The sequence below is a fragment of the Primulina eburnea genome, chromosome 16 (assembly GCF_022965805.1).
Source record: "Primulina eburnea isolate SZY01 chromosome 16, ASM2296580v1, whole genome shotgun sequence".
Lineage (NCBI taxonomy): Eukaryota > Viridiplantae > Streptophyta > Magnoliopsida > Lamiales > Gesneriaceae > Primulina > Primulina eburnea.
Window position 1 is genome coordinate 2801738 of NC_133116.1, and position 21375 is coordinate 2823112.

Sequence of the window (21375 nt, forward strand, 5' to 3'; positions counted from 1 at the left end):
TCCTTCAAAAAGAAAAACAGTAATAATAATAAATATAGAGAGGTAGGCGAGCCCTTGCCAGGAATATCGAAGAAGGTCGCCATTGTTGACTATCATGAATTACGCTTATTTTTATTATTCTTTCGCCAAATTTAATTAATATATATGAAGTGTAATCAATCAATATTAAAAAAAAAGTTTAAAGATAAGCTAGGCAGTAACCTTTTTGATATTATGACAAAAAATATTGTTTTATTATTAATATAAAAAGATGTTAAAAAGTATTTTATTTTAAAGGCCCTTTCATTATAAATAATTATATTGATTTTTTTTTTTTAAAAAAAAGACAAAAAATGAAGCATCATTGTGTGGGGTATAAAATAGTCAAGAAAAAGTGATACATTGGTCGAACACATCGAACCATTCCAAGGTTTATTTTTTGTTGTTTAATTTGCCAACGGAAATTAAAGGTTTCATTTACTAAATAATAATGATAAATAAATAAATAAATAAAGTTTTCATAAAGAAGAGCTTGGTCGATTCAATTGAAGTAGCCATATTATTATTTGGACTTTGATAATTTTGATTATTTCTCACTGAGCTTTGTATGAATTCGAATCCTCTGTCTGAACATGTTGTATATAGACATGTCAAAACGGGCTGGCGGGGCGGGCCGACCCGCCACCCGCCGCAACCCGCCATTAGGCGGGGCGGGGCGGGCCGGCCCGCATTTTGGCGGGCCTCTAAATGGCCAACCCAACCCAACCCACCTTGGGCCGCGGGTTAGGCGGGCCGACCCGCTTTTTTTTTTTTAAATAAAAAAATGATAAACATTAATCTAGTAAACATAGAAGAAAAATATATTTCAATCAAATAGTTTCATAAAATACTTAAAAACATTGAAATAAGAAATTAAGAAAGCATACAACATAATCCATAAAAAGCAAAGTGATTAAACCAAACATGAAGATTGAGACGTGGAAGAGAACATAAAGTCAAGAAAAGAGACAATTGTAAATTTTATAAAATATTATCTGTTCAACAATACACATAATTAGCAAACCTCCATCGGGTTCAAAAAATTTCACTCCAACTCGTCGGATTTCAAACGAAACCGCTCTTGGGTTCACAAACACCTGCTATGGTTAAAAATTATTTTTAGCTTCATGAATAAAATTTACAGAGATTCAGATTTTACCAGAGTGAGTGATGGAGGCGAGGCCCATGAGAAAAATAAAAAATAAATAAGATAAGAGAGTGATGTAGGCGCATGAGACTTATTACAATTTTTATATAAAACTTAAAAATGTATAATTCTACATTAATTTGGCGGGCTTTGGCGGGCCAGCCCGCCCCGTTTGGGCCCGACCCGTCTTGACCCGCAACCCAAACGGGCTCAACCCATTTGGCCCGCCTCCAGACGGGCTGCTATTTTATCAACCCAACCCACTCAATTTTTATAGCGGGGCGGGCCGGCCCGACGGGTCTAACCCAATTTGACAAGTATAGTTGTATATGACTTACTCGTTGTAATATATTTGATATGTGCAATCCAAGAGATCTATTACTTATTCTCATGATTCAACAAATGTTATATCGCATATGTTGGCTCGACATGTAGTGACGAACAAACATAGTTTTGTTTGGAATGATGTTTTTTTATACGAAATCATGATTTATATTTTAAGTTTTAGAGAAACGAAATGTAAAAGTACTTCAAATATTCACTTCAAATACCTTTTTTTTTTAACCAGATTTGAAATATATGACATCGAAAACTAATATATTTATACTATTTTTTCAATTATGTATACATCTTTTTTCAAACCGGAGAGAACATATGAACCCAAAGAGTGCGTTAAATTTTTCATGTGGATGAGCAAGTGTATAATAATTTTCTTTGGTTTGGATATTTAAAAGCAATTTATCTTATATATTTTTTATATAAAATATGTAATAACTTTATTTCCTATGGCAAGTGGGTCCATTTTTGCATTTTGTCCTTGAGAAATGGACCCCTTTACTTTAGAGAACTGATTTGTAGTGACAAATATTCCAGCCTTTCTAGAATAGAGAATATTGTGACATCTACATTTAATTTCTTTTTTGATCGAGACACCACTCTTCCAATTATCGGGCCCAAGAGAAGATTTTTGGGCCCATCAATTAGCATTTGAGTGGTGAAGTGATGACAACATGATTAGCCAGTTGGGCCTCATTTCTTGAAACATTGAATCTGTTGGGCTTTGCTTCTCACAATTGTTCAGGTCCAATATCATATGGCCCAAACTACCTGTACACGATAACACGAGTGTCCATTCTTATTACGGCAATTCTTGTGGCTTACTTATCCCAATCCAAAAAAATTTTCATAATTAAATGATTTTGATTATTAAAATTGAAGTCCGTTTCAAGGATTTATAGCTCTATCTTTGATATTGATATTAGATTCTTACATTTGACACGAGGTCATGAGTTTGACGTACTCTTCCCCCATCTAAAAAAATATGAAGTGCATTTATGGATGTTATCGAGTTGGTGAAATAAATTATTATTTCATCAATTGTCATGCATTCGACTGTCCTAACCAATACTTTATCAGATTAATCTGTCGTCAAAGTTCGATTTACTTAACTAGCATGAATTGGAGACTAATAATATGTTAGCTCAAAAATTTACTTAGTTTATAACAAAGTGTAACAATTTTCGATCTCATGATCATGAAAAAAATGAAATTGTCCTTGAATATCCGATTATCATTTCAAAACAATTTTTTTCCTTAAGAAAATTAAAATCCCATATTTCAAAACTCCAATTGAATTTCCTCGAATTTTCACATTAAATAATATATACCTTCATGATTTTTCACGAGTTAAGACACGACATCGGAATAATCCGAGGGTGTCTTTAAAGTTAGTGAAGATGTCCGGACAACTTGGCGTTTAATAAGTCAAAATTTTGACTTTTGAGGGTGTAACTTTGTCATTTAATTTTGGGACAAATAAATATCGTTATCCTAATAAATTTTATGACTATATATATATATATATATATATATATATATATATATATATATATATATATATATATATATATATATATATATATATATATATATTGGTTAAATAACATGGAAAAGATCAATGACAATCAACTCATTGAACACGACCACAACTCCTCAAAGTCGTAGGAAAATCAATGAACCTGCTTAATATGTTTATAATATATTTTATTTATAATAAATATAATGTGAGACGATCACAATATCTATATCCGTGAGATATATGTGGTCTATAATTAAAGTGAAAAGTAATATGTTTTTATATAAAAATAGTATTTTTCTTAAATCAAGTCGGATAAGAAATATATCTCGTAAAATTGTTCAGTGAGAAAATCTTCTAAGAGTTTTGGTGTTTTATACCTTTCATGAATTATTTAATCGATTTTTTGACAATAAGGTAGGCCTCACTCATTGAAGCCATTTGCACAAAGCTTTTATATAATTTAGAGTTTTTTTTTTTGCCATTTTATTTGAGTATGCCAAAAATTGGTTTAGATGACATTGAAATTGGTCGGACGATTAAAGACTTAGAGTTAAAATGTCAAAGACTAGCTTCTATTATTATTATTTGGTAGAAAGAGACTGTATAGTTATTTAAATTGAACAAGTCTAGATAGCATTTTCGGTAGTCAATTAATGGAGCAATTGCTCATTTCCACACAAGCTTAGTCAACTCCATATTTAAGCATAAAATTTAGTCCATCTATTCTAACCTAAATTTGGGATGAATCGAATATATATTTTAGATATTCTACATTCAGAACAATACTCTAAGGATGATTAGATTATTAAATTGTTAGTAAATAGATGATAAAAAAATATTGATGAGAAGATGTAATATATTATGATAATAATATTATGTTTGATATGGTTTTTGTAAATGTGATAAATTAATAATCTTTCCACTCTATGACCAAATTACCCTCTATATGAGTTATACTTACAAAGCATAGGAGGAAATAGTTTGGACAAAAATTTGTGTTAGATGGTCTCACGGGCAGGGACGGAGCTACCCTTGGGCTAGGATGGGGTCCAGCCCCACCTAAATTTACAATTTTTTTTTTTTTTAGTTTTTCTGTAATTTTTTTTACTTTATTTTTATGTTTTGTTACCTTTACTTCATTTATGCAAATTTGAAGAATTTTTGTTAATCATGCGTAATTTTTTAAAATGATCTTCTGTAAATACCTATAATCAATTACTTTTACTCGCATTTTACTCAAAAGGTTTAAGAACTTAATGTAAGTTGATTTTTAAAATTAGCTTTAAGTCCCAAATATATTTTTAGACTATATTTACAATAGCATACAAATATATTAAATTTAGCTAATATGATAATACAATTATGCAGTTATTATATATTTTATTATATCTTTATTTAATTTCTATTAATACTAAAAGTTTTATAGAATTTTAATTTTTTTAGTATGAACTAGTGTATGTCTATCAGAATTGATTTTGAGAAAAATAAACTAATGACTTTGAGAAATTACGAAAAATTTTCATGTGAATCATAGTATGTGATATTATATGATTTAGCCGTGATTTGAATTTTGTGCATAATGACTTAAATGATGTATCAAGTTTTTTGTTTTCTATTAATGTCCATATTATTCTTTGATGTTTGTCAATATTCATTAGTATTTTTTTACTGTTGGTTTTAAATGATGTGAACTGACTTTGGCTTTTGACCGCAATGATTCTTAAGAGTAAAAATTTAAAAATCTTTTTTGGAATTAAGATAAGGCCATACATCAATTCAGTCAATGAGTGAACAAAATATCGATTTCAACCAATATAACTTATCGAGCTGAATTAATTTAAAAAATCAATTTGTTTAATTGGAATTTTGGTTTTAGTTTTTAAAATCTGGTACATGTCGTTCTTAACAAAAAAATGATTCAATCACAGTTGAGCACCACTATCGATTTAATGTATTTACAGCTGCAATAAATTTTCAAGTTGAAGATTTAAATATAGTATGAGACGGAGCCAGCCTCAGGTAATTTTGAATCTTGGCTCCGCCCCTGCTCACGGGTCGTATTTTGTGAGATGGATATTTTATTTGGTTCATCAATAAAAAATATTACTTTATATGCTAAGAATATTACTTTTTATTGTGAATATCGGTAGAGTTGACATGTTTCACAGATAAAAATTCGTGAGATCGTTTCAAAAGAGATCTACTCAATAAATTGTTGGTTTGGTAGGGCAAAAGGGCATTTTTTGGGAAAAAAATAGCCACGTTTAAACGAGGACTATTAATACTTAGGTTGTGGATGGGTTTATTTACCAAACTTGATACACAACTAATCGCAAAATGTGGGACAGTGCGGTTTTGTTAAAAAAAAAATTACTAAACATAAGATAAAACCCAAAAAAAAGAAGAAAGAAAGAAAGAAAAGTTGAAAGAAATAAAGAGAGGATCAAGAAGAAAAGTCAGTCACACTTTCCTTCTCCCTTCCTCATTACACTCGTGCCTTTGGTACTCAATTGAACAATATATATACACCTATTATACTTGGCCTTTCCCAAAAATATGCTAACAAACAAATCATTTTAAATTAGTTCAGTTTATTTAATTCTTTGCGAGTTCAAAGAGTTGGCAAAGCACTCATCTTTTCATTGCAGGTATGCTTGTTTTCTTTTTTTGATGGCTAGTGACTTAATCTCGAATGTTTTCGTTTGGGAAAAATTTATGGGAATTTAGATGTTTTTTGTGTCAAAGATTTGATTTTTAAGTTGTGGGCTGCTATTTCTGAGCCTTCTTTGTATGATTTTTTTTTTTAAATTAAAGGCTAATTTTAGAGGGTTTTATTCACTTCTGTTTGTAGCCCTTTAGGTGGTGTTGTCCTTGAGAGGTTCTATGCTTTTGATGGGTTTTCTGTTTGGATGTTTTACATCTCAAAGATTCATTTTTTTAAAAGATGTGGGTCGTGATTTCTGAGGGATGAGCCTTTTTCTACGATATCTTGAACTAAACTCAAGTTTTTTGTATGTTCTATTCACTTCTTTTGGCCATATCTGGTGGTATTTGAGGTGATTTTACAAGAATAACGACCCGTCTCGATGTTTCAGATGTCAAAAGAGCTTTTCCAGCGTGGGGATTTTTAAATTGTTTTGATTTATGATTTAGGTTCTTGTTTTAATGTTGTTTCTAAATTTTGTTAAAATTGTAAATTTTGATGACACTCTGTCTATGGTTGAATAATTCCTCGATTTCTGAGGACAAGAAATTTTCTTAGTAGATTCCGGCAAAGACAACTGTACTATTGGTAGAATAGATAAAATTAATAAGTTATTCTGAATAGTTTATTAAAGAATGATGTGTGGAGATTATCATTGACTCATGCGTTGGGGTATTATGTGCAGTGGTTCAAAAAACAAGCTTTGCCCTTTTGATCTGAAAATGGAGCCCAAGTTTCAAGAGAATAACAGAGGGATTGGTCGTAAAAATTGCTCAAAGTTGCTCGAACTAGCTGCTACAGATGATTTGGCTGGTTTTATTCACGAGGTAGAAGAGTTGGGTTGTGATATTGATGAAGTTAGCTTTTGGTATGGTAGAAGCTTTGGTTCAAAGAAGATGGGTTCCGAGGAGAGAACACCGGTTATGATTGCTTCTTTGTATGGAAGCATAGAGGTTTTGAGGTATATTATTGGGTCTGGAAAAGTTGATGTCAATAGAGCATGTGGACTTGATGGCGCTACGGCCCTTCATTGTGCCGCTGCTGGGGGTTCATGGACGTCAGTCGAGGTTGTTGAGATTTTGATAGACGCCACAGGCGATATTAATGCTGTGGTTGTCGAAGGGAAGAAGCCATGTGATTTGATTGCGCCTTGTGTTAAGTCTTCAAGCAATTCGAAAAGGAAGGTTTTGGAGATGTTGTTGAAAGGATTCAGAGTTGAGGCTAGCGACGATGAGTCGCAAGAAGGGAGCAAAATGCCTTTAGGGTGGAAAGAAAGTGTTCAAAAGAAGGAGTATCCAATCGACGTGCCATTACCAGATATAAGCAACGGGATATATGGGAGTGATGAGTTTAGGATGTATAGTTTCAAGGTAAAACCATGCTCAAGGGCGTATTCTCATGACTGGACGGAGTGTCCTTTTGTCCACCCGGGTGAGAATGCCAGGCGGCGTGATCTGAGAAAGTTTAACTACACTTGTGTCCCATGCCCTGAGTTCAAGAAAGGAGGCTGCATGAAGGGCGACTCGTGTGAATATGCTCATGGAGTTTTTGAATCTTGGCTACATCCTGCTCAATATAAGACTCGCCTTTGCAAGGAAGAGATAGCTTGCGCGAGGAAAGTGTGCTTCTTTGCCCACAAACCTGAAGAATTGCGTCCCGTGTATCCTTCTACTGGTTCAGCAATACCTTCTCCCAAGTCTGGTTCTGTTAATCCATTGGATGTGACAAACTTGAGCTCATTGTCGCCTTCTGTGACTTGCTCATCTCCAATGGGTGGAAGCACGTGGCAGAACAAGATGAATCTTTTAACACCTCCTGCTCTGCAGCTCCCCGGAAGCCGGCTCAGGACAACTTTCAGTGCACGAGACGTTGACTTGGAAATGGAATTTCTAGGATTGGAGCAAATCCGTACGCAGAAGCAGCAGCGGCAGCAGTATGTCGAGGAGATGGCTAGCTTGTCGTCTCCGTATCCAATAATTGGTCATCTAAAGGCTTCTAATCTCGACGACGTTTTTGGATCACACGACTCTAAGTTATTATCTCAGCTGCAGGCTCTCTCACCTAATATCAACAACACCAGCGGAGGCTGCCAACTGCTGCATTCGCCTACGAGTCACCAACTTCGCCAAAACACGAGCCAACTCCAAGCCAGCTACCCTTCGAACTTCTCATCGTCACCAGTAAGAAAGCCCTCTTCTTTTGGGTTCGACTCTTCTGCTGCAGTGGCTGCAGCAATGATGAATTCACGATCAGCTGCCTTCGCGAAACGCAGTCAAAGCTTTATTGACCGCACTGGAACCAGCTATCAACCCAGCCTTTTGGGTTCTGACAATTTCGTAGGCCAAACGTCACCAAAACATCTGGATTGGGGCTCGCCAAATGGGAAGTTAGACTGGGGATTCAATGTCGAGGGGGCGAACAAACTTAGAAAGTCTGCCTCCTTTGGTTTCCACAGCAACAATGCCGAGCCATCAGCAGCTCTGACTCCATCTTATGTAGATGAACCAGACGTTTCTTGGGTCGGTTCATTGGTGAAAGATGTTCCTTCTGGTACTGTCGGGCTACACAGTTCAGCTCAACACAACGGCGGATTTCACGATGCCACACCTTATTGGATCGATCAAATGTACATAGAGCAGGAGCAGGTGCAGGTGGTGGCTTGATCAGATTATCGTCACAACTTAGTTGAGATTATTCTTTAAGATTTTATCGATACGTTATATTTTTTTAGCAGCACTTCCAAACAAAATGGCTGTTAGCATATATGTTGCTTCATGAGCTGAAAGATAGAGATTTTTTAATTGTTTTTTTTTTAAATTTAGCATCCTTCCTTTGTGGGAGTTGACAGCGTGCGTGAGATCCTTCATTCAAAGGAGACTGAGGAAATAAATCTCAAGAACATGCTGTAATGAGCTTAATAAACTGAAATTATTGTTATTTTCATATTATTGGAATTTGGGATTGTTAATTCTTTATCTCCTTGGTGGCCTCTTGATCGATAAAGATGTATTATGTTGTTGGTTTTGGGAGTTGGTTGGCCACTTGGGAATCTTGGAAAATATGTATTGTATTTGTGCTAGTCGTTTTCTATATAAAACCGTGTTATTCACTATCTAATATACTAGTTAGTTAGTTAGTTAGAGGGAATGGCCACCTAAGATTTGTGGCGTTTGAATTTTAAGAAACCTAATAAAACCATTGCACCCGTGTGTGGTGCTAGATATTTTTAGAACAAATCCAAAGTGTTCGATTCAAATGCATATTTAATGGTTGCTGTCCAAACGAAAAAAAGTTTATTTTGATATAGTAAAGGCAACTCAACTCTTTTATCCTTTTGTTGGCTTGTATTATCGTTAACAATTCTCGAGTAAAGATCGTCAAGACTACAAACCCTTGTTCCTCTTTTCTTCGTCTGGTTTTCTTGATTATTATGGCTTTGTTCTTGTATCATGTGATACGAAAGACAAATCAAAGGACGAAGAAACCCATAAAAAGATAGGTCATAGCCGTGTGTATTTTGGACTTGGGGAGAGTCAGAAAATGCATGAATTACGCAATACATCATCTATCAGTGTTGCTCCATTGTAATAATCAAATCAGATAGCGGAGTAGATGGTGGAGGATCCATAATTTAAACATTTTCGGTAATAAGTGTGATGGATTCAAAATATATCCGAGGTTAATTTCATTCAAATACTTTCTCCAAAGAAATCTTTATACCCAAATGGGACATAAGAAATCTTTATATCCAATCCATACGCTATCACCGCGGCGCCGCCGCCAACCCCATCCACCAACACCAACCTCGCCTCATCCATCCCTAACTCCGAAGCTCTTTCCTCTTCCTCTCCTCCACCGCCTTCCACCAACCCTCTCCCTACCTCCCGGCCGCCGCTCCTCCACCAACACTCCTCTACTACCTCTCTCCGATCTTATCGATACTCTCCACACAGACCTCCTATCAGCGTCCACAGAACTCGGCTTCTTCCGCCTCAAACACCGAACCATCTATCCAGACGCCGACTACCTTTTCACACTCCCGCACCAGCAAAAACAACTCCTATTCCCGAACAACTGTCCTCTCGGCTACGACGAGGATGATGATGATCATGACGAATCATTCTGCCTCGACTTCTCATGTTTTAGAAAGAAAATAGATGGTTGGATTTGGATTTGGATTTGGATTCTTTGCGTGAATTCACACGTGAAATGGAGGCTCTAGGCTTGAGGTTGATCCGAGAGTTGGCTTCTGTAATCGGCCGGGTTTGAGAATGAGGAGCTGTTCTCTCTGTTGTGGATATCTGACAATGGGGCGAGTAAACCGGGTCGGGTTTACCCGTATGTAATCCGGTTGCATTATGTGCCGAGGTGTCAGAAGTGTTCTTTTGTGTTCGGATTCGGGTTGGGTCCATGTGTCGGGCCAGGAGGATTCTCTGCTGATCACACTTGGAGACATCACTCAGGTGATATTTTATTTTTACCCTCTCTTCGGTTACCCAATTTAATTTGGTGGGTGGGAAAATTAGTTTTTTTCCTTTAAAAAAATCATTTTTTTAGAGGATAATTGAATTCTCACTTATTTGCAAAATTCAGGAAGTCAAATCATAAATATTAAATTTTCAAAAGCCATTTCAGGAAAACTATTATGTAATTAATATGAAAAGTTTGTTCTATCTGATCTAGTTGTGTGGTGAGAGGAAATTGGGATTTTGAAATTTTTATTTTTTCGTGATACATGAAATTAGGATGAGTGAGTCTTACGTGAAACCGTCTCACGGATCATAATCTGTGAGACGGGTCAACCCTACTCATATTCACAATAAAATGTAATACTCTTAGCATAAAAAGTAATAATTTTTCATGGATGATCCAAATAAGAGATCCGTCTCACACAAATTTTTGTCAATTAGGATTGGAATTGCATCTCATCACAAGTACTTATTGACAAGTTGTAATGGAAAGGGAAAGGATCAACTTATAGTTCGATTTTCTAAATACACGATTAAACAGTCTCATTAGTTAATTTTGTAAAATAAATATTCTATTTGGTCATCTATTAAAAATGATTAATTTTTATATCAATTTTTTTTTTATTACAAACATGAGTAAAATCGACTCGTTTCATGAATAAAAATTGATAACACCGTTTCACATTATATCTGCTCAACTGACTCATGTTATCAAAATAACAATGGTTTTGTGTCAACATTGAGGGGTCCACAATTTGTGTAATCAATTATTAAAATTTAAATGTTTAACTTTTTTTTTTTTTGTCAATTTCACCGCTACGAGTTTGGATTCTTATGTACTCTCAAAAGTATTAATTTTTTTCATTTGGTATTTTTAGCTTTTAGATGAGAGATCGAAGCTCAGGTGCTTGAGTTTTAATTATTGAAATATTCCAAATGTTATGCTCCGTACATAAAAGACATGAAATATTTTTCTTAAGGTTGATCCTTAAATAATATTCAATTTCTACGCTCATACCAATTTTTAAACTTGTCTAAAACCAAAGCAATAATCAAAATTACATGATAGAATCGGCTCTTCAGATCAGAGATTTTCTAAGAGCAAGTCCCGCATTGATGAAACCTCCATCCTGTTCAAAAGAATAATGGTTTGTAACATGACAGGTCTGGAGCAATGGGAGATTGAAGAAAGTTAGAGGAAGACCGATGCCATATGTTCGGATGACGATTCTCGTTGCGTGACATTGTCTCTCCTGGTTACTCTCCCCGTCGAAAGCATGGTCTTCCCTCTAACAGCTCCCAAAGTAGCCATCAACACCGCCATTGAAGGTCGACGAAGAAATGACGAAGAAGATATCGAGGACTCCACAACTGAACCAGAAGTGTTCCATTCGTTTCCTTTTGAAGTTTACGCTTGGAGAGTTTAATTTATCACGAACGTCTTCTCCTTAAAGATCCACTCCTCAGATATAGAATTTAATCGAGTGCCGTTGATAATATCGGTTTGTGCCTTGTTGTGTTCGACACTGGATGTCTTATTTTTTTAGTACAATTTTTGCTTCATATTTATCTTTCTTGGTTATTAAACATGCATGAGCACGGTGTGATTTATTTTATTTTTTAAAAAAGGATCGAAAATTGTTAAAGATGTATTATTATTATCCATAAGAGGATTTTCAAATCAAGATCGAGTACTTTAACATTTTCTTAGGGACCAAAAAGGGAAATTTAAAGATTTTTCTTTCAAGTACTGCTTGCTCTCCCTCTAGTCTATGTTTTGATCAAACCATAGAGTTTCACTAGCTAAACCAAATGGTTTGGGGCATCTCTTTGCATCCCCCAGCTACGAATCCTAAGCTGCAGATTGATAGCCGCCGCCAAGAACCGTATCGTTTGAGCTGGTTTAAGCGTCTCCACAAGCTTTACGATAGTTCTTTTCCTCAAGAAATCAGCACATTGTAGAAGACCCTCCATGTAAGCTGCTAAATGTTCGATAGCCGAGTCGGCGTTAGCCTCTTCCCCGTTACGTGGCCTTCCGGTAGGCCTAGCCAATTCTACCAATGATGGAGACACCTATATATGTTTACAAGCAACATTTTCATTTTGTCAACATAGATAAGTTTATCTCACACATAACTTTAGTTACGCCATGAAGGATCGTCGCGATCCTTCTGTGCGGGATTATGTGCTTTATTTTATCTTCAGATACTCTATTGTGGATCTCTACAAGATTCAATAGTGATTAATGCATTTGTTCATTAATTAAAATTGCATTAAGGTAGATAAGGGGTCGAAAATTTAATCAATCCCTTATACTTTGAGGGAGATTCTTAATTATAAGTTAAAATTTTAATCAATATGTATGCAGTGACAATGCAATGCAATCCAATCCAATCCAATCCAATCCGGAGTTAATAAGGTGTTAGAATATATATACCAGTCCTGCTTGAACTCTAGCAAGTTCTTCCGTGAGTTCTTTCTCCAACTCTTTAACTTGTGCCATCAATGCATTTATCCTCTCAGATTGATCTCCTGTCAAATCCAACACATTGTTGATCACAATCCGGATAGCCAATCCCGGCCTAAATCCACCGATCCACAGATAGGTTCTCTCGAAGGAGCTAAACCAAGTCGGTGTGAACACCAAGAAAACATTCTCCCGCGCAACTCTTTCCTTGGCTTCATAATATTGATTCAAATGAGCCATGACTTCTTGGATGAGTCCATTACACCGAATATCGTTTTCTTCATCATTTCCGCATTCGATTATTCGAACAAGTTGTTGGAGATAACGTTCTTGATTGATCAACCAATGCTGGAAAAACAGCTCGAATGATTGAGCATCTAAGCTGTTTGATGATTCAAGAGAACGTGTTGGGAGAGACATGTCCGGAGGCTAAGGATATGGGTTTCGACAAAACTTGAGAAGGGGTGCTCGTTTCGTTGGATCCGCATCTTGGTTTTATACACCTAGAGAAGAATGTTTTCTTGGTGATGAAGGACGACTTTCTGGGATCATGAAATGGTGGATATGTTTTGAAGGTTACAAGTCGGTTGCAAAAGAGGTCACGAAACTTCGTAGGTGTCGTGGTTGTGTTAAAGATTATGAGCTGCGACGGAGGAGAAAGGGGGAAGAACTGAGCTAGAACGTTCTAAGGGACAGCACTGTGAAATGACAGGGAAGGATGAACTTATGCTGTGGCCGCCCTAACTTTGAAGCAATCTAATCCACTCGTGCAAATTTTTATTATTTTATACCAATATTCAGTCTTTGATAAAATGTCAAAACGGGTCAACCAGCACCCACCCGTCTATTTAACGGGTTGCAAAAATTTAGAAACTAGTTAACGAAGAAGATAACCGAAAATTATTTACGTTGCCTTTGAAAGAAGAAATTCAAATAAATTTGGTCAAAATTACCTGGATTTTTTTTCACATATCAAATCTAATCAAATGAATTTGTTTTGGGCTGGACAATAAAAGAGTTCAAGTGTCTGAGGATGGGAAGAGAAAATTGTTGAGGGTAAAATATGAAAGTTTATTTAATATTTAATTATCTTTTTTCCCCAAATGAATATTCAGTAAAAGTTTTCGAAATTGGGCCTAAGGCCCATGCTTGTGACAGGCCCTGTGTTAAAGTTCACTTGTCGTACTGATCATGGGCTTTAGTCGATTCATATTGGGTCCCTGATGAATTTTTCTGGCCCAAATTCGTTCGTCCAATTACGGAAATGACCCAATTTATTCGGGTGGTCAACAATTAAGCAGCCAATATGCGTCACTTAGATATGTGGCTCACCATTCACCAATGTCTTGCAGCACCAAAGAAACTCAAGAATGGAGTGCGCAGTTCTTCCATGTAAAAGTACACCTCTTAGAATCCCAGAAATTTCGCGAATTTCGCAAAAAATCTCTTCCAGAAACGCCCGTTCAGTGGAAGATTTCGAATTGAAGCAGCTTTGCAAGCAAGGCCGCCTCGGTGAAGCTATTGCCTCTTTGGATTCCATTGCGTTATCATGGTCGAAGGTACGACACAACACTTTATCATACTTGATTCAATCGTGCATTCATTCGCGTTCACTAGGCCTATGTTCCGAGCTGTATGCCCGTGTCAGGAAATGGCTAAAACAAAAACCTGACCCGTTTCTTGAAACCATGTTAGTTGGCATGTTTGCGAAGTGTGGTTCCCTGGATGATGCATTTAATGTATTTGATGAGATGGCTGAAAGGAATTTGTATGCTTGGTCTGCTGCCATTGGCGCCTGTTCAAGAGAGAAGATGTGGGGTGAGGTGTTGGACCTATTTTATTCGATGATGATTGAGGGTGAAGCGTTTCCTGATAATTTCTTGTTTCCCAAAATTTTACAGGCCTGTGGAAACTGTGGGGATGTTGAGACAGGGAGATTGATACATGCTATGATAATTAAAAGTGGGATGAGGAGAGAACTACGTGTGAGTAATTCGATTCTTGCTGTCTATGCGAAATGTGGATGGTTGAGCTGTGCTGAGAAGTTTTTCGGAAGATTAGAAGTGAATGATATAGTTTCTTGGAATGCAATAATTACAGGGTATTGCCAAATGGGAAAGATAGATGAGGCACTAAGATTTTTTAAATTGATGCGCAAAGAAGGTGTTGAGCCGGGGACAATCACTTGGAATATAATGATTTCAAGCTATAGTCATGCAGGAAAGTGTGATGAAGCGATTGAAATGATGAATGAGATGGAGAGTTATGGTCTCGTGCCCGATGTTTTTACATGGACTAGTATGATATCTGGACTTGCCCAGAGTAATAAGGGGGTGGGGGCATTACATTTGTTTCAGAAGATGCTTTCATCAAGAGTTGAACCAAATGGGGTTACTCTAATGAGTGCCATATCAGCATGTTCAGCTTTAAAGGATCTTAGGAAAGGAAAGGAAGTCCATTTACTTGCCATCAGGTTGGGATTTGCTAAAGATGTTCTTGTGGCGAATTCACTCGTTGACATGTATTCCAAGAGTGGAAAACTTCGGGTAGCTCGCCAGGTTTTTGATATGATATCAGAAAAAGATGTGTATTCTTGGAACACAATGATGGGAGGATATTGCCAAGCTGGATACTGTGGTGTAGCTCATGAACTCTTTAAAAGAATGCAAGAATCAAGCATACAGCCCAATGTAATTACCTGGAATGTGATGATCACTGGTTACATTGATAATGGAGACGTGGATCAGGCCGTTGATCTTTTCCAGAAGATGGAAAAGGATGGGGGAATTATTCGGGACACTGCATCTTGGAATGCTCTTATTACTGGTTTCTTGCATAATGGCTTGAAAAATAGAGCACTGCAGTTATTCCGGAAAATGCAGTCTTTCGGTATCAAACCCAACTCAGTTACCATTTTGAGCATCTTGCCGGCATGTGCAAATTTGGTTTCCGTGAAAAAGTTGAAAGAGATCCATGGTTGTACTTTGCGGAGGAATATAGACGCTGATGGTTCGGTTGCGAATTCTCTCATAGACACTTACTCGAAATCAGGGATGTTGAAATACGCGGAAGTAATATTTGATGGAAAGTCGTCAAAAGATATTGTGACATGGAATACAATGATTGCTAGTTACTTTGCACATGGGCGTTACATCAAATCAATTGAGCTATTTGAAATAATGTTGCAACAGCAATGCAGACCTAACAGAGGCACATTAGGGAGTGTGATTTCTGCTTATGGTCAGGCCAAAATGGTTGATGAAGGGTCGCTTGTGTTTTCGAAGATGACCGAAAATTATCAGGTTTTACCAAGTTTAGACCATTACACGGCTATGGTAAATTTATATGGTCGTTCAGGGATGCTCGATGATGCGTTGAACTTAATCAAGAGAATGCCCATAGAGCCTGATGTCTCTATTTGGTCTGCTTTTTTAGCAGCCTGTCGGGCTCATGGGAATGTTAAGCTGGCAATTTATGCAGGAGAGCGGTTACTTGAACTTGAACCAGGAAATGCTTTCATTCACAGGGTAGTCGTACACCTATATAACTTAATAGGAATTTCCAAGGATTCTTCCAATATAAAAGCATCCGAAATTAGAAAAGATTCAACAGAATCAATATATCTGAGCTGGGTCGAAGATAAAAACATGGTTTATACGTTTACTTCTGGTAATCTTAGCCAAATTGTTGATAAATCTCTACTTTCTTGGATAAAAGGTATAGAATTAAAAACCAAGGCATCAAAATATTATGATGTGCTTAGCATTCCGGAAGAAGAAAAAAAAGAAATTAATGGAGTTCACAGTGAAAAGCTTGCATTAGCTTTTGCTCTCATCAAATCTTCTCAAACGTCTGGAAGTATAAGGATAATCAAGAACTTGAGGATGTGTGAGCAATGCCATGGTTTCGCAAAATCAGTTTCGGTAACACATGGGTGTGAAATATATTTAAGAGATCCAAAATGCTTGCACCATTTCAAAAACGGGGTCTGTTCGTGTGGCGATTACTGGTAGATTGATCATATACCGCCGAGCATCTACACCTACTGTTGTACCACGAGAAGCACTCTCGTTGAGGTAAATTTGTTATATTTTACATTGTAAACTGAAGAGCATTGTAGATGAAATTGTAAGAACTGAATGCACAATGTTGGTAACTGTGTCGGGTAAGCAAAGAAATAAGTGTTCTTGTGAGAATGATGACATACATAAGCAAAGCAAGACTTGTATGCTGGAGTAAGATGAAGGAATGGTACGTCGTTGCGAACTGGGCGCCTAATGGAAAATTTACTTATTCATTTAACAAATATAAGTGCTACTTTACATCTGGTCACACCACGTTATAATAATTTTTAAATGTAATCATAATGTGTATATAGTAACCCTTAGGCCCAGTTTGGTAAGTGTGATTAAGTTTGGATTGTTAGATAATCTTATGTTTGGTTCCATTTATAAATTTGAGATTGAGTAATTGTAGGACAATTTCTACTGTTTACTGGGCAAATGTATCCATGCTTTCAGGGTGGATTAGTTTTATCCGAGTGGACTGAAAAAAGAAATGACCATAATAGCCCTTACCGTGAATAAAAAAATTGCAAGTGAGTGAGTCTATTTCTTCTAAAGAAAATCGCTTAGCGACGGTTTGTAAAAATCCTTCGCAAATAGCAACGATTGTTTTATAAACCGTCGCTAAATGTCAAATTAGCGACGGTTTCTCAAAAAAGATCGGCGACGATTTCTCAAAACAAGATCGACGACGGTTTCTCAAGATCGGCGACGGTTTCATGCACTAATAAACCGTCGCTAAATGTCAAATTAGCGACGGTTTCACAAGATCGGCGACGGTTTCTCAAAAACCGCCGCTATTAGCGACGGATTTTCAGAAGCCGTCGCTAATTTCGGCAGGAAGGAGACCGTTTCCGACCGGCCGCCTGCCGCCGCCGCCACTATCGCCGTCGCGAAGGAGAAGGACAATTTCGTCTCTTTATCAAAAAATTCAAAATTATCCTACACTTAAAAATCGTACCAAACTTAATATTATTTTACACCATATATTACAATCCTACCACAATCATTTTCTTTATCATTTACAGTACTAATCATTAGTTTATCCTATCCTTCCAACCAAACGTAGCCTTAATACCTAATAATCCAAGTTATTATTCAAATATTCGTTTGCAATAAGAGAAACGTGAAAGTTGATTGAAAAGTTAAATAATAGATAATATACGTTTTTTAGTAAGAAGATATATGTAGATTTTGATTTGTGCTTGAAGATATGTAATTTGAATTCTAATATGATAGCATGATTCGAATAAAAAATTCTTCTAAATTCCATGGTTCCCCATATGTGACCGCCACGGAAAAAGAGTCCCTGGTGTGCCGTCGTCAAATCCATCCAAGAAGAGTCCCCGCATGCATCTCGGTCGTTTGTATTAGATAGATTGATTAACCATCCAAAAGTACATTCAGATTTTCCAGCATCTTTTAAATTCAAATTATATTTATGTCCTCTTTATTTTGTAAAATTCGAGTATTGTACATTTAAATAATGGCAACACGTGGAAGAATGGAAAAAGAAATAAAATATTTACATGCATGGATATCGGGGAAAAAAAAACGTATTCCCTTTTTAAGTAATGATACCATGTAGGTTTTGCTTTTTATTCAGAGATCATAGTTTTATATCTCCTCTTCCACACTTGTACGCCTCTGGACGCAAACTTCCCATAAATAGGGGTTTAACCAAACTCGATTTCGATCTATATATTTAACTGTCAAATCAAAACTGTATGCAGATGGAAAAACTAACGCAGATTTAGGAAATAAATATTACCTGAAAAACCATTACAATATTAGAATATCTATTTAGCTAGCTGCTAAATTAAGTATACAGACTCTCGTCACTAGATTGTGTAATTTATTCACGTCCCTCAGTTTTCCTATTTTTTTAATTCCCAATCTCAAATCTGAAAACGTGATAAATACATATAAATCATGTGAATTCATCAGCTAGCTACATTAGATCGTGATTCTTGGACAATACAGATCACCAAATTAATTTATGAACTATTCTTGAAACACTACCTTCTTGAATCAGTTCCATGCAAGAAGCTCAAAAACAGAAAGTTTACTTGAATTTCAAAGACTATCGAACAAGAATGAATCGCTATAGTCCCAAATATTAGTCGGGGGGAACTCATCTTCGCTGCCTAGTGGCCATGAAGGGGAGGCAACGTATCCATTCAGCACCGCCGATGGATCTGCGACAGGCAGCGCGGGCACAGGTTGAGTAATTGATTCGAGAGACAAGTTCGAAACCTCGAGTGAATTCATCTCATCGTACCCAAAATGCTGAAAATTCTGTTGATCAGGCTGCTGTTGTTGGTGGTGATTATTTGTACTAGGGTTTGGATAAAATGAGGTGGTTTCTGTTCCTGTGGGGTCAGTTTCAACATTCATATCAGCCATTCCGTACTGATATTGCGCTATTCCTACTTGTTCCTGAACGATGTTCGGGTATTGTACGGTAGTGTACATCCCGTACGGAAAGTAGTTTGCCTCTATCCCTCCCACCGCATGCGGTGGTGCAGGATTTGAGAACGTTAGGCCAAACCCTGATGGCCGAGGAAGCAATGGACGTAGGGTTTGAGCGGTAGATGAAGAGGTTCTATTCCGAGATTGAGAAGACGAATCGCCGACATCAGCACCGCCAACGCCATCAGCACCGCCACCAGAGGATTGCAGGTTCAGCTGCGCCCTCGATCCATACAAGATAACTGCAGCACGGTCATATGCACGCGCCGCGTCCTCCGCGGTGGCAAAAGTGCCCAGCCATCGCCGCGTACGCTTTCTAGGCTCCCGGATCTCCGCCACCCATTTCCCCCAGCTCCGCTGCCTCACTCCTCTATACCTGAACTTCCCATTATCCGGCCCTCCTTTCCCTTTACACTTCTTGTTCTTACTGCTGCCTCCAACATCACTGGTGGCAGCGTCGGCGGTAGAACTTCCAGGAAGGGGTGGAGAATCGTCGAAAATGAAGCTCTGTTGAGGAGATTGATGAATATCAGAGTCTGAAACTGCACCACCACCGCTCATCGTGAGTGGCTGATAGGAGAGGTGGAGGATTAAAATTAAGAAAAGGTAAATGGGAAAATGGGGAAGAGTGTAGTAGGGTTTTGCCTCGTTCTGTGTTTACCCAATAAGTCGAGAGAGAGAAGAGAGCAAATTTTTAGGGCTCTGAAAGAATTGTCTGCAAATGGTAGAAGTGGGCGGTGCTCATAACATCTATATCTACATACACTTATTATACATGTACATTTAAATGTCTCAAAATTTATCGTGGACCCAAATTTTAGACTAGGTTTTAAATTCTATGTATAAAAACTTTTGAAGGATTGTCTTATATATATATACGTCAATTTTATACGAAAAATATTTTATTTGAATCACTCGTACAAAATATTAATTTTATTATAAATATCGACATATTTCATAAATAAAGATACGATGCTTCTCTATCATACATTGCATGGTTACGAATAACACACAAAAATATAGTCATACATATATACATATATATATATATATATGTATATATATCTATGCTATATAAATTATTAACGGAAAGAACAATAAAATAAATGTATAAAAATTCAAGAAAATATAAATAGGGTTTATATTTTAAAACTGATAACATAATCTAATACAAATAAAAGATTCTTTAATAAATTAATTAAAACATTAATTTTTCAAATAAAAAATTAAATCATCATCCAAATAAGAAATATATTGTATATATTTTTTTTCAATTGTGATCGTACTTTAAAAAATATTACAAAAAATCGCATTATGTCTGACACTACACACAGGCATGTGTCTATATATGTCGTTTCTTGGCTGTGTCCTAATGCATTCCTTTTCCTCTTAATATTTTCTCGTGTCATGTAGCATCTCCCATTATACGTGTATACACACACAATTATATATTTTTATGTGGTATCGTAATTTATTTGGAATTATCATATTTTTTTAATCCGTTTGGATATGGACAAAAACTTATATGAAACGGTCCCATAGGTCGTATTTGTGAGACGGATTTCTTATTTGGGTCATCGATGAAAAAGTATTATTTTTTATACTAAGGGTGTGTTTGGTTGAGTGTATTAAATAAGGATAGATTAATAGTCCAATATTTATCGTTAAAATTTTAAGTTGTTTTAATAATCATTTTGACCCGGTTTAAGATCCAATTTTATGGATAACTATTTGATTAATAAAATTGAATCTTAAACCGAGTCAAAATGATTATTAAAACATCTTAAAATTTTAACGATAAATATTGGACTATTAATCTATCCTTATTTAATCCACTCAACCAAAAACACCCTTAGTATAACTTTTTATTGTGAATATGAGTAGGGTTGACACGTCTCACATATTAAGATCCGTGAGACGGTCTTACATGAGACACAGTCTTGGATATATTACTTAGGAGATATATGTAGCAATCTCCGATGCATACATAATTTGAAAATTATCGTTTAGCTAGTTATTACCATTAATTTTTACAAATCAAATATTTTTTGGATAGATAAAGACTATTCGAGCATTTCTGATTGGGATCCATGGCAATGACAAATTAATTAAGTTTTCATCACAAAATTTGAAATGAAAGAAAACAAACTTACCTTTTAGGAAATGATCGATGATT

General features: G+C 36.3%; 4 protein-coding genes across 5 annotated transcripts; 2 read left to right on the forward strand and 2 right to left on the reverse strand.

Annotated features, from left to right (window-relative positions):
• Positions 1–5476: 5476 nt before the first annotated feature.
• On the forward strand, positions 5477–8670 carry LOC140816411 (zinc finger CCCH domain-containing protein 29-like). The gene is made up of 2 exons (XM_073175660.1): positions 5477–5671; positions 6413–8670. Exon 2 carries the CDS (start codon positions 6450–6452, stop codon positions 8388–8390), a length of 1941 nt encoding a protein of 646 aa, XP_073031761.1. The 5' UTR covers positions 5477–5671; positions 6413–6449; the 3' UTR covers positions 8391–8670.
• Positions 8671–11920: 3250 nt separating this feature from the next.
• LOC140816698 (protein RESPONSE TO ABA AND SALT 1-like) lies at positions 11921–13432 on the reverse strand. Its single transcript, XM_073176108.1, has 2 exons — positions 12634–13432; positions 11921–12269 (listed from the first exon to the last, which is right to left on the reverse strand). Exons 1-2 carry the CDS (start codon positions 13081–13083, stop codon positions 12000–12002), a joined length of 720 nt encoding a protein of 239 aa, XP_073032209.1. The 5' UTR covers positions 13084–13432; the 3' UTR covers positions 11921–11999.
• Positions 13433–13983: 551 nt separating this feature from the next.
• LOC140816780 (pentatricopeptide repeat-containing protein At1g19720) lies at positions 13984–17015 on the forward strand. Of its 2 annotated transcripts, none has more exons than XM_073176220.1 (2): positions 13984–16779; positions 16834–17015. In XM_073176220.1, exon 1 carries the CDS (start codon positions 14034–14036, stop codon positions 16674–16676), a length of 2643 nt encoding a protein of 880 aa, XP_073032321.1. In that variant the 5' UTR covers positions 13984–14033; the 3' UTR covers positions 16677–16779; positions 16834–17015. The 2 variants fall into 2 exon arrangements, with proteins under 2 accessions (XP_073032321.1, XP_073032322.1); XM_073176221.1 differs by lacking the exon at positions 16834–17015 and having other exon boundaries at positions 13984–14222; positions 14565–16818.
• Positions 17016–18514: 1499 nt separating this feature from the next.
• Positions 18515–20537, reverse strand: LOC140817287 (ethylene-responsive transcription factor ABI4-like). The gene is made up of 2 exons (XM_073176929.1): positions 20532–20537; positions 18515–19850 (listed from the first exon to the last, which is right to left on the reverse strand). Exons 1-2 carry the CDS (start codon positions 20535–20537, stop codon positions 18804–18806), a joined length of 1053 nt encoding a protein of 350 aa, XP_073033030.1. The 3' UTR covers positions 18515–18803.
• Positions 20538–21375: the final 838 nt, after the last annotated feature.

Coding starts and splice junctions, on each gene's coding strand:
- LOC140816780 (XM_073176220.1), top strand. CDS start 14,034: ATGGAGTGCGCAGTTCTTCCATGTAAAAGTACACCTCTTAGAATCCCA.
- LOC140816411 (XM_073175660.1), top strand. CDS start 6,450: ATGGAGCCCAAGTTTCAAGAGAATAACAGAGGGATTGGTCGTAAAAAT.
- LOC140816698 (XM_073176108.1), bottom strand. CDS start 13,083: ATGTCTCTCCCAACACGTTCTCTTGAATCATCAAACAGCTTAGATGCT. Junction 12,270..12,633: donor CTAGAGTTCAAGCAGGACTG/GTATATATATTC, acceptor AAACATATATAG/GTGTCTCCATCATTGGTAGA.